This window comes from Bombina bombina, chromosome 7 (assembly GCF_027579735.1).
Source record: "Bombina bombina isolate aBomBom1 chromosome 7, aBomBom1.pri, whole genome shotgun sequence".
NCBI classification, from domain to species: Eukaryota; Metazoa; Chordata; class Amphibia; order Anura; family Bombinatoridae; genus Bombina; species Bombina bombina.
Genome location: NC_069505.1, coordinates 522240676 through 522255082, shown reverse-complemented (window position 1 = coordinate 522255082; position 14407 = coordinate 522240676). Strand labels below are relative to the sequence as shown.

The 14407-nt window shown below is 35.4% G+C and overlaps 1 protein-coding gene across 1 annotated transcript in view; it reads left to right on the top strand.

The window, feature by feature from the left end:
* The first annotated feature begins 8353 nt into the window (after nt 1-8353).
* MAP3K10 (mitogen-activated protein kinase kinase kinase 10) overlaps nt 8354-14407 on the top strand; it is a 58161-nt gene continuing 52107 nt past the window's right edge. Inside the window, exons 1-2 of the mRNA XM_053721793.1 lie at nt 8354-8664; nt 10365-11510. Coding sequence (XP_053577768.1) covers nt 10769-11510 — 742 coding nt within the window. The 5' untranslated portion in view covers nt 8354-8664; nt 10365-10768. The remainder of the gene's footprint in view (nt 8665-10364; nt 11511-14407) is intronic.

Sequence of the window (14407 nt, the reverse complement as noted above, 5' to 3'; positions counted from 1 at the left end):
TTCATCTATCTATCTATCTATCTATCTATCTATCTATCTATCTATCTATCCATATATATATCATCTATCTGTCTGTCTGGCTATATATCATCTATCTATGTCTATATATAATCTATCTATCTATGTCTGTCTATCTATTAATCTATCTATCTATCTGTCTATATGTCTATATATCATATATATGTCTGACTGTCTATCTATCTATCTATCTATCTATCTATCTGTCTGTCTGTCTATATATAATCTATGTCTGTCTGTCTATTTATAATCTATCTATGTCTGTCTATCTATTTATCTATCTATCATTTATTTTTATCTATCTTTGTCTGTCTATCTATATATATATATCTATCTGTCTATATGTCATCTGTCTATCTATCTATCTATCTATCTATCTATGTCTGTCTCTCTATATCTATCTATCTATCTCTCTGTGTATGTCTATCTATCAGTCTAATCTATTTATTTATTTGTATTCCTTTTTGATATTTTAAAATGTACAATACCACTAATCAAATGCATATGAACCCATGGAATGCTCAACATATAGTAGCTATAGAACAAACAATGGCCTAGATTATGAGTTTTGCGTTAGAGGCTATGTGGTGCTAACGAGCAGTTTTCCCTCACCGCTCACTTACATAGAGCGCTGGTATTACAAGTTTTCAGAAACCCGTCGTTAAAAGACAAGAAGTGAGCGTTGAGCAAAATTTTGCTCATTACCGCACTCCAATACCAGCGCTGCTTAAGTCAGCGGTGAGCTGGTCGTACGTGCTCGTGCACGATTTTCCCATAAGAATCAACGGGGAGAGCCAGCTGAAAAAAAGTCTAACACCTGCAAAAAAGCAGCGTAAAACTCCTTAAAGCAGCCCCATTGTTTCCTATGGGGAAATAAAAGTTATGTCTACACCTAACACCCTAACATGAACCCTGAGTCTAAACACCCCTAATCTTACACTTATTAACCCCTAATATGCCGCCCCTGACATCACCGACACCTACATTATAATTATTAACCCCTAATCTGCCGCTCCGGATACCGCCGCCACCTACATTATATGTATTAACCCCTAATCTGCCTCCCCCAACATCGCCGACACCTACATACTATTTATTAACCCCTAATCTGCCTCCCCCAATGTCGCTGCAACCTACCTACATTTATTAACCCCTAATCTGCCGCCCCTAACGTCGCCGCCACGACGACCCCTAAACCTAAGTCTAACCCTACACCCCCTAATTTAAATATAATTACAATAAATCTAAATAAAATTACTATCATTAACTAAATTATTCCTATTTAAAACTAAATACTTACCTATAAAATAAATCCTAAGCTAGCTACAATGTAACTAATAGTTACATTGTAGCTAGCTTGGGGTTTATTTTTATTTTACAGGCAAGTTTGTATTTATTTTAACTAGGTAGAATAGTTATTAAATAGTTATTAACTATTTAATAACTACCTAGCTAAAATAAATACAAAAGTACCTGTAAAATAAAACCTAACCTAAGTTACAATAACACCTAACACTACACTATAATTAAATAAATTAACTAAATTAAATACAATTACCTAAATTAAATTAAATTAGCTAAAGTACAAAATAAATAAATAAACAAATTAGAGATATTTAAACTAATTACACCTAATCTAATAGCCCTATTAAAATAAAAAAAGCACCCCCAAAATAAAAAAACCCTAGCCTAAACTAAACTACAAATAGCCCTTAAAAGGGCCTTTTGCGGGGCACTGCGCCAAAGTAATCAGCTCTTTTACCTTTTAAAAAAAATACAAACAACCCCCCCACCAGTAAAACCCACCACCCACACAACCAACCCCCCAAATAAAATACTATCTAAAAAAACCTAAGCTCCCCATTGCCCTGAAAAGTGCATTTGGATGGGCATTGCCCTTAAAAGGGCAGTTAGCTCTATTGCAGCCTCTAACCTAAAAATAAAAGCCACCCAATACACCCTTAAAAAAACCTAACACTAACCCCCTGAAGATCGACTTACCGGGAGAGCTTAGTTTTTTTTTAGATAGTATTTTATTTGGGGGGTTGGTTGTGTGGGTGGTGGGTTTTACTGTTAGGGGGGTTGTTTTTTTTTACAGGTAAAAGAGTTGATTTATTTGGGGCAATGCCCCGCAAAAGGCCCTTTTAAGGGCTATTGGTAGTTTAGTTTAGGCTGTTTTTTTTTATTTTGGGGGGGCTTTTTTATTTTTATAGGGCTATTAGATTAGGTGTAATTAATTTAAATATCTGTAATTTGTTTATTATTTTCTGTAATTTAGTGGGGGGTTTTGTACTTTAGCTAATTTAATTTAGGTAATTGTATTTAATTTAGTTAATTTATTTAATTATAGTGTAGTGTTAGGTGTTATTGTAACTTAGGTTAGTTTTTATTTTACAGGTACTTTTGTATTTATTTTAGCTAGGTAGTTATTAAATAGTTAATAACTATTAAGTAACTATTCTACCTAGTTAAAATAAATACAAACTTGCCTGTAAAATAAAAATAAACCCTAAGCTAGATACAATGTAACTATTAGTTATATTGTAGCTAGCTTAGGGTTTATTTTATAGGTAAGTATTTAGTTTTAAATAGGAATAATTTAGTTAATGATAGTAATTTTATTTAGATTTATTGTAATTATATTTAAGTTAGGGGGTGTTAGGGTAAGGGTTAGACTTAGGTTTAGGGGTTAATAACTTTAATATAGTGGCAGCGACGTTGGGGGGCAGCAGATTAGGGGTTAATAAATTTAGGTAGGTGTCGGCGATGTTGGGGGCAGCAGATTAGGGGTTAATATATATAATGTAGGTGGCGGAGGTGTCTGGAGCGGCAGATTACGGGTTAAAATTTTTATTATAGTGTTTGCGATGCAGGAGGGCCTCGGTTTAGGGGTTAATAGGTAGTTTCTGGGTGTTAGTGTACTTTTTAGCACTTTAGTTATGAGTTTTATGTTACAGCGTTGTAACATAAAGCTCATAACTACTGACTTTTAAATGCGTTAGGTGTCTTGACAGGGTAGGGTGTACCGCTCACTTTTTGGCCTCCCAGGACAGACTCATAATACCGGCGCTATGGAAGTCCCATAGATAAAAGACTTTACGAAGTTTACGTAAGTAGTTTTGCTGTAAGGCCAAAGAAGTGTGCGGTGACCCTAAACCTTCAAGACTCGTAATACCAGCGGTAGTAAAAAAGCAGCGTTAGGACCTCTTAACGCTGCTTTTTTACCCTAACGCACAACTCGTAATCTAGGCGAATATTATTTAAAATACTCAAAACATGATGTGGTAACATTATTATACATACACACAATTAAATGTATAATATATTTACACACAATTATATTAAATATATACAATAATATATTACTTATTTAACATGCTTTATGTTAGCTCATGTAACAAATGTTACACATGTATTATAAGTAAAGTTTATGAAAATATCTGTCTGTCTATCTGTCTATATCCAGGTATTATCTACACTATCTAAAATATTCAAAACACCCACCCACACATATTTATATGTAAATAGATGACAGGCAAACATATGGAAAAGACAGATAGATATATAATTTTCCTTCCATGCACATGCACTAAATAAAATTAGGTTATTTATGGGAATGAATGCTTATAATATATTTGTATATATACATAATTATAGTAAATATATACAATATGTATGACAATATGTATTACTTATGGTAAATGCTTTATGCTAGGTCCTGTAAAAACTGTAATATCACACGTATATAATAAGGATATTACGATAGTTTCTGACAATATCTATCTGTTAGTCTGTCTATCTATCATCTATCTATCTATCTATCTATCTATCTATATCTATCATCATCTTTCTATTTATATATATATGTCTATATCTATTTATCTATATATCTTTCTATTTATCTATATGTCTATATCTATAATCTATATATCTATCTGACTATCTATCTGTCTGTATATCTATCTATCGATCTATCTGTCTGTCTATCTATCTATCATCTATCAATCTATCTGCAATACTATCTATCTATATATCTGCCATACTATCCATCTATCTATCTATCTATCTATCTATCTATCTATCTATCTATCTATCTGTCTGTCTGTCTGTCTGTCTGTCTGTCTGTCTATCTATCTATCTATCTATCTATCTATCTATCTATCTGCCATACTAAGTATCTATCTATCCATCTATCTATCTGTTAGTCTGTCTATCCATCTATCTATCTGTCTGTCTATCTATCTAGCTATCTATCTATCTGCCATACTAAGTATCTATCTATCTATCCATCTATCTATCTATCTATCTATCTAGCTATCTATCTGTTAGTCTGTCTATCCATCTATCTATCTAACTATCATCTATCTATCTGCCATACTATCTATCTATTATCTATATATCATCTGTAATCTATCTATCTATCTATCTATCTATCTATCATCTTTCTATTGATCTATTTGTTTATATATCTATCTATCTATCTATCTATCTACCTATCTATCCATCTATCTATCCATCTATCTACCTATCCATCCATCTATCTATCCATCTATCTACCTATCAATCCATCTATCTATCTATCTATCTATCTGCCATACTATCTATCTACCTATCTATCTATCTATCTATCTATCTATCTATCTATCTATATCATCATCTTTCTATTTATATATATATATATATATATATATGTCTATATCTATTTATCTATATATCTTTCTATTTATCTATATGTCTATATCTATAATCTATATATCTATCTGACTATCTATCTGTCTGTATATCTATCTATCGATCTATCTGTCTGTCTATCTATCTATCATCTATCAATCTATCTGCAATACTATCTATCTATATATCTGCCATACTATCCATCTATCTATCTATCTATCTATCTGTCTGTCTGTCTGTCTGTCTGGCTGTCTATCTATCTATCTATCTATCTATCTATCTGCCATACTAAGTATCTATCTATCCATCTATCTATCTGTTAGTCTGTCTATCCATCTATCTATCTGTCTGTCTATCTATCTAGCTATCTATCTATCTGCCATACTAAGTATCTATCTATCCATCTATCTATCTGTTAGTCTGTCTATCCATCTATCTATCTATCTATCTATCTATCTATCATCTATCTATCTGCCATACTATATATCTATTATCTATATATCATCTGTAATCTATCTATCTATCTATCTATCTATCTATCTATCTATCATCTTTCTATTGATCTATTTGTTTATATATATCTATAATCTATCTATCTATCTATCTATCTATCTATCTATCTACCTATCTATCCATCTATCTATCCATCTATCTACCTATCCATCCATCTATCTATCTATCCATCTATCTACCTATCAATCCATCCATCTATCTATCTATCTATCTATCTATCTATCTATCTGCCATACTATCTATCTATCTACCTATCTATCTATCTATCTATCTATCTATCTATCTATCAATCCATCTATCTATCTATCTGTCATACTATCTATCTACCTATCTATCTGTCCATCTATCTATCTATCTATCTATCTGTCTATATCTATCTATCTATGTATCTATATGTCTATATCTATCTAACTATCTATCTATCAATCATATTTATATTTATCTATCTGTTTATATCTATCTATTTATTTATCTATAATCTTTCTATCTGCCATAATATCTATCTGCCATACTATCTATCTATCTATCTATCTATCTGCCATACTATTTATCTATCTATAATCTATATATCTATATGCCAAACTATCTATCTGCCATACTGTCTATCTATCTATCTCTATGTATCTATCTATAATCTGTATATCTATATGTCATACTATCTATCTATAAATCTATCTATCATTCTATCTATCCGTCTACATCTATCTATATTCTATCTATCTGCCATACTATCCATCTATCTATATATCTATCTATCTATCTATCGATCTATCTATCATTCTATCTATCCATCTATCTATTTATCTATCTATAATCTTTCTATTTATCTATATGCCATACTATCTGTATATCTATAATCTATCTATCATCTATAATATATCTATCCATCTATATATTATCTATAATCTAATCTATCTATCTTTTTGTCTGTCTATTTATATCCATGTATCATCTATCTACAATATTCCAAACACACACACTTCTATAAAGATACAGTAAATGAAATGTGATTATTTATGGGAATACATGCTTATATTTTATATACACATAATTGTATTACATATATACAATGGGCTAGATTACAAGTGAAGCACTAATTTATCACGTGCCCGTAAACGATCAGATCGCTGGTTAATTTTATAAATGTCCCCCAATTGTCCCCCAAATTAGGAATAGTGTGCCTTTATTAAAATAAAAAATGTACCATATTTAAGTTTATTAAAAATAACTGCACAAAGCAGTTTTTAGGGCTTAATGTTGGTGGGTGTGGGAGTTAGAAAAAAAACGTCACTGAAAAGTGCCTTTACATTGTGGTCTATGGGGAACTGTGTGTTCCCAGTAAATATATATGTATATGCTTCTATACATTTATATTTATGTGGTTATATGTGTATAAGCATATACATATATATTTAACCTTTGTTGCCCATCGCTGTGCGACTTTACTCCTTTGCTGCGCTAGGTTCTCATGCTGTGTTTCACAGCATTAGAGCAAGGCTTAAATTGGAGCCTTTAGAAGAGTGAGTGCTAAGCTTCCCTGCAATGCGAATGCAAGGTTACGTTCAAATTGCACCTAACTTGTAATACCAGCGCACATTTGCATACGCTGGTATTACTAAATGGAGCGCAAATATTGCCCTTGCGAAAGCAATATTTTGCGGCCCAATATGTATATTACTTATTTTAAATGCTTTATGCTGAGCCCTGTAAAAAAAACTGTAATAGCACACGTCTATAAAAGGATATTACTGTAGTTTATATCTATCGTCTATCTATTTATCTATATGTCTATATCTATCTATAATCTATATATCTATCTGACTATCTATCTGCCTGTGTCTGTCTATCTATCTATCTGCACTACTATCTATCTATCTATCTATCTGCCATACTATCTATCTATCTATCTATCTATCTATCTATCTATCTATCTATCATCTATCTAATCTATCTATCTATCTATCCATCTATCTGTTAGTCTGTCTATTTATCCATCTATCTATCTGCACTACTATCTATCTATCTATCTGCCATACTATCTATCTATCTATTAATCTATCTATCTATCATCTATCTAATCTATCTATCCATCTATCTGTTAGTCTGTCTATTTATCCATCTATCTATCTATCTGCCATACTATCTATCTATGATCTATCTATCATCTATAATCTATCTATCTATCTATCTATCTATCTATTATCTATCATCTATCTATCATCTTTCTATTGATCTATTTGTCTATATATATCTATAATCTATCTATCTATCCATCCATCCATCTATCTATCATCTATCTATTTATCGATCTGTCTATATCTATCTATTTATCTATCTGTCTATATCTATCATCTTTCTATTTATCTATTTGTCTATATCTATCTATTTATCTGTCTATAATCTATCTATCTGCCATACTATCAATTTATCTATCTATCTATCTATCTATCTATCTGCCATACTATCTATATCTATCTATAATCTATCTGCCATACTATCTATCTATCTATCTATCAATCATTCTATAAATCTATAATCTATCTATCTGCCATACTATCTATATATCTATCTATCTGCCATACTATCTATCTATTTATCTATCTATAATCTATATGCCATACTATATATCTGGCATACTATCTATCTATCTATCTATCTATCTATCTGTCTATCTATCTATCTATCTATATATCTATATATCTATCTATCTATCTGCCTGTCAGTCAGTCAGTCTGTCTATCTGTCTGTCTGTCTGTCTTTATCTAAGTAGCATCTATCTAAAGCACACACACACACATGTATTTTTAGATAGATGACAAACAGATAGATAGACAGATCTATAATCTTCCTTCCATGTACATACCCTAAATACAATGTGATTATTTATGGAAATAAATGCTTATATGAATAAATAAATATATAAACATATATACAAACACACCCACAAACTCCCAAATATTTAAATATTTAAACAAACGAGGCATAGGTATCATTTTACAATTCTCGTCCCTGTGATGGCTCCCTAGGGACAAAATGGCACAGCCTGCTGGCCACACAATGCAACTGTCCCCTTACACTTCAAAGACTACATTTCCCACAATGCACCAGGAACAGAGAGGGGGGGGTGAAACTGTGTGTTTGGACTCCCTAGAACAGCTGACAGCTTGTGGAAGGTGAATGGCAACCATTATTCTAGGGGGAGGGGGTTGTATTTTAGGGGTTAAAAGCTTCATCCATGCAGGTTAAGGAAGGATGGATGGAAATACATTGAATGGAAGTAAAATAATGAAGGTTGGTGAGGAGAAGAGGAGGCTGGTGGCTGTAGAGAGGAATGTTTCATTACTGGATGCATAGAGAGCTGGCAACCAGTCACCATACAGACTATTTTAGGATCCTGGTGCACCGAGGCATCTCTCTCTCAGCATATCTGGGATGTAGATGCTGCTGAAAGCATCAAGCAAGGTGAGTGGTCTGGATTGGTGGGTGTTTAATGGGGACTCCTGCTGGTGGCTTACAAATGTGAATATATATATATATATATATATATATATACTGTGTATATATATATATATATATATATATATATATATATATATATATATATATATATATATATATACACCAAGCACTGTCTAATCTGGAAAATCTTTATTAATTAGACAACCAGCACTGTCTGAGTCTGTCCAGATAATACATAGTTAGGCGCTCACCCTACATACAAAGACTGAGCCTGTCCTGATAATGTGCAACCAGGGGGGGGGTCACCCTACATTACACACATTGTTTAAGCCAGTCCTAATAATGTACAGTGAGGATTTTACCCTACATTTAAACACCCAGCAGTGTCTGAGCCTGTCCTGATTATATGTAGTTAGGGTGTCACACTACATTAGACACCCAGCACCGTCTGAGCCTGTCCTTATAATGTGCAGTCAGCGATTCACACTGTATTGGACTCCCAACACTGGCTCAGCCTGTCCTGATAATGTACAGATGGAGTAACACTATATTAGACTCCTAGCACTGTCAAAACCTGTCCAAATAATATGCAGTCATAGCATCACTCTGTATTAGACACCTAGCAATGAATGAGCCTGTCCTGATAATTTGCAATCAGCTGTTCACTCATTATTAGAGAACCATCACTGTCCAAACCTGCCCAGTTATATGCACTAAGGAGGTCACCCAGCAAATGGCTGAGCCTGTAATATTAATGTACAGTCAAGCAGTCACTTTATATTAGAAACTCAGCACTCTTTTTACCTGCCCTGATAATATGCAGTCATAGGATCACTCTGTATTAGACACCTAGCAATGAATGAGCCTGTCCTGATAATTTGCAATCAGCTGATCACTCATTATTAGAGAACCATCACTGTCCAAACCTGCCCAGTTATATGCACTAAGGAGGTCACCCAGCAAATGGCTGAGCCTGTAATATTAATGTACAGTCAAGCAGTCACTTTATATTAGAAACTCAGCACTCTTTTTACCTGCCCTGATAATATGCAGTCAAGGGGGTCACCTTATATTAGAAAATCTTTTTTTGTCTGAACCTGTTCGGATAATGTGCAGTGAGGGGGGTTCATCTTATATATCACAATCAGCATTGTCTGAGCCTGTCCTGAAAATGTACAGTCAATAGGTCACTAGACATCTTGCAATGTCTCAGCCTGTTTCTAAAGGCAACCAGCAAATCAGGTATCTATGTGTGACACTACCAGCGAAGGATGACACTATAATCCTTTAGCCTGTGTGACAGGTAGATCTACAGTCCGGCATTGCTCAGTGTCATATTTCTGCTGATGAAATAAACATTAGGTCTGTTAACTGTTTAGGAACCAGATTTTCCCAGGCTTTTACAGAAACTAAGCCCCACACCTCTTATTTGCAATTTTATATACAGATTAATGTGATACTGTGCTGTGTATATAATATTTTTACCAGTCAAATGTATTTTATTGTAAATGCTGTTGATCAAAATACATTTCTCTCTTTTCTTCCTGCTCTTTTTTTTTCTCTCACTCGCACACACTCACATATACTGTACACATATATTTGTCTTTCTATCTCTTATATACTGTTGAAAATCTGGGGATTGTGTTTTTTGTTTTTAAATGAAAACCAAACTTAATATTGTTCATTCATAATATTCCACACAGTTCCTACGTGAAGATGATAATGTCATGAAGAACCAGCTGGATTGACCATAGGAGAGAATTAAAGACAGGCATTAATCTATAGGGGCCCTATGAAGTTGGAGTTTCGGCCTAGCTGTGATCTTAATTATTGACTAACTGTAATGGAATTTATTTGCTCTACAGTTCCTTGTTTATTTTTAACTGGAATCCAAGTTGAGGTTTTCCACTCAATCTTTGGACTAATATCAAGGATATGTGATGGAGGTATTGCTTAGGCAAACAAGGATCAACATTACAGATGGGTTGATTCCGGGTTTGTGTAGAACCCTCATTTTCATCCGCTGCTTCCCTTTTCAACAAAACTCTTGGAACTAAAATGGTGTGCAAGGTTTTTTCCATTTTCTCCTAAGGATTGAGCAGTGGGGATGGATAATCCACAGAAATCTGATGCCTTGTTGTGGCAAAATTCCAAAGACACCAAGGAAAATGGTGTGTGGAATGACATGCTGGAGTATGGGGTTTCCAACCCCTTGTGGACTGCTGTTTTTGACTACGAGGCTACTGCCGAAGAGGAGCTGACACTACGGAGGGGAGACCTAGTGGAAATACTCTCCAAGGACTCTACGGTGTCAGGAGATGAGGGTTGGTGGACGGGCAAGATTAGAGATAAGGTAGGCATCTTTCCTAGTAACTATGTAGTGAGTGACCTTAAATATACAACTTTGAAGGGAACCCCAACAGAATTTCCGCGCCCTCTGAAGATCAAGTTTGATGAGCTAGCCTTAGAAGAGATTATAGGAGTGGGAGGCTTTGGGAAGGTCTACAAGGGAATATGGAGAGAAGAAGAGGTTGCTGTGAAGGCTGTGAGACATGATCCAGATGACGACATCAATGTAACATCAGAGAATGTCAGGCAAGAGGCTAAGCTCTTCTGCATGTTACGTCACCCCAACATTATATCGCTAAAAGGCGTTTGTTTGACACCTCCTAATCTTTGCTTGGTCATGGAGTATGCCAGAGGTGGACCATTACACCGGGCCCTGGCTGGAAAGAAGGTCCCTGCGCATGTTTTAGTAAACTGGGCAGTTCAGATAGCCAGAGGAATGAATTACCTGCACAATGAAGCCATTGTTCCTGTCATCCATCGGGATCTAAAATCCAGCAACAGTAAGTGTTTGAGAATGAAAGTTGACATTGGTTTAAGTGTACAGTTTAGTGTCACGTTTGTGAGGGGGAGGTTGGCTGGCACTGTGGCTGTTATAGTGTGTGTGTGTGTTTGAAAGGAGGTTGGCCCTGACACTGCCTGAGTTTTACAGATCCCTATAAACACACATGACCTCTCACCGAAACCTGTTTGACTTTCTCTACAAAGGGAAGTGAGAGGTGAGCCCTGATTAGTTTAACTCCTTCTGTGCCATCTGTACATGCAACTGTGGTTAAAGTGGCAGTACCTTGCAGCAGCTATCCAGCAAAGGTTGCCGAGATAACATTTGCCTATGGTGAATACCTTGATAATATCACTTCTTATTGATAAATCTGGATATACACACCCCCAGCTACATTATATTAGTATATACCTGTTCTCTCTGCACACTGAAAAGTATTGATAAGCAAAGTCAATTTATACACTCTGATATACCTTACTAGATACATATTAAAGGGACAGTACACTGTAAAATTATTTTTCCATTTATGTATTTTAAATTACTTATTATACCAACTGCAGAGTATAAAATATTTGAGAAATTGCATTTTCAAGTTTATTTTTAGTATATGAAGTAGCTGGTTTTGTGCCTTGAAACCACAGCCTATTACAATTGGTTAAACTTAAAGGTAATATCAGATCTCATTATGTTATCACTTTGTGTACACAGACTTGCTTCCTTATCTTATATTTGTCTGGAACACCAAAGCTCAATACATAGAGAGAACAATGGGAAATTTTCATTTTATTACTTAACTATCCTGCATCCCACTGAGAGTGTAACTTCTTCTGCTGGCTGTGTTTACTTAGCCTTGTGAATAGCCTGTACTTCAGTATAAAAAAATTCAGGGTAGGTGGCTATACCACAGACTAAATCAGCTATTTCAAATGCTGAAATAGGAATAAAGGAGCTACTTGTAACCAATTTAATACACTCTAGCAGGTAAAAAGGATCATTAGGAATAATTTAAGGGGAGAACATTTTTGGTGAACTGTCCCTTTAATCACCTGTCTGCACTTTATTGCAAGTATGATGTTTTGGGGATATTTCCCCTTCCCCCCCAAAGATAATGCTTGAAATAAATTGCACTATGAAATAAAATGTGGTGAGGGTTAGCTGTTTTACTTTGAATTTATATGATTCAGTGTTATGCAGCCACCCACTATTGGGTGAGTGCACACTTTTGTAATTAAGATAGCTATATCTATCTATCTAATAATTCATAGTTCCCAGGAAACTCACCAAACTGTCATACTTCTGCCAGGGTGCAGGGGAGAGAGAGAGAGAGAGAGAGAGAGAGAGAGGAGAGCGAGAGAGAGGAGAGAGAGAGAGGGGGGAGAGAGAGCGAGAGAGAGGGGAGAGAGAGAGAAGAGAGAGAGAGAGAGAGGAGAGAGAGAGAGAGGGAGAGAGAGAGGAGAGAGAAAGAGGGAGAGAGACAAGAGGAGAAAGAGAGAGGAGAGAGAAGGGAGATAGACAAGAGGAGAAAGAGAGAGGAGAGAGAAGAGAGAGAGAGCAGAGAGAGAAAGGGAGGGAGGAAAGAGAGAGAGAGAGAGAGAGAGAGAGAGACAAGAGGAGAAAGAGAGAGGAGAGAGAAGAGAGAGAGAGCGGAAAGAGAGGAGAGAGAAAGGGAGAGAGGAAAGAGAGAGAGAGAGAAAGAGAGAGACAAGAGGAGAAAGTGAGAGGAGAGAGAAGAGAGAGAGAGAGGAGAGAGAAAGGGAGAGAGGAAAGAGAGAGAGAGAGAGAAGGAAAGAAACAAGAGGAGAAAGAGAGAGGAGAGAGAAGAGAGATTTTGGTACTCACACATAATTTATACATTAATACATAAGCCCTCTTATATATGTACTGATAAGACTGTTCTGATATATACTTGCAAACATGTACTGCTAAAAATACCCTGATTCTAAGACACACAGTCACAGCTAACCTACCTATGTACTGATATACCTATTTACTAAATAGAATTGCCACCGTTATTGGAAAAAGATAAAGGCTGTGCTATTTATCATACATTTGCATAATTATCAGGCCTAATTATCATTTATTTTAAATTTGAATCCCACACATGAAGATGAAATTCCACCACAACAGAATTTTTGTTTCCAAATTGATTCTATATTTTCTATATTGACTTGAACCTAAAGGGGTCGATTTATCAACCCCTTCGCCTGCCTACGACTGCAGGTTCTCACAAGAGTCAGTAGACCGCTGCTTCCCTAACTCCTTCTCCACCTCTTAGGTGGTGAATTTCAATCACCCAGACTCGTCCGACTGGGGAGATTGACAGCTCCTGCCCGCACGTGATTGGCTGTGTGCGGGCAGGGGGTGGGAATGCACAGGAAAGCAAAATAGTGCTCATCTGCAATGCTGAATTCCGGCAGCAGAATTCAGCCTGCCAGAGGCGAGCTGCAGAAGACAGGGGCGCGTATGTGCACCCCTGTCCGACGCAGCTTGTTAAATTGACCCCAAAATACTGGTAGAGTTGCCAGCTATCCTCCACGAAAATACTGTTCAACTTATAGGTAACTGGTCATAAAATGGCATCCCTCCAAAGATCTAACATAGGTTCCATCGTATAACATTTTTGCCACTGATTATTTTTATCCCTTTTGGCTGCCGGTAACACACAGAGGGCTCGTTTTAATTGAGCCGTAAAAAATGGAGCCATAATCTACTGAAGTTACCAGGTTTCCATTAAAAAAATTTGCACAGTGCATGCAGTCGCAATTTTCGTGTAGGTGAAAGTTAACGTTGTATAAACACTTCCATCTTACATCAGATTTCTCGAAAATCGCACCATAAAAAGTTAGTTGTTATGGTAACCCGACCTTACACTATAAAATGTATGTTTAACATCTACCC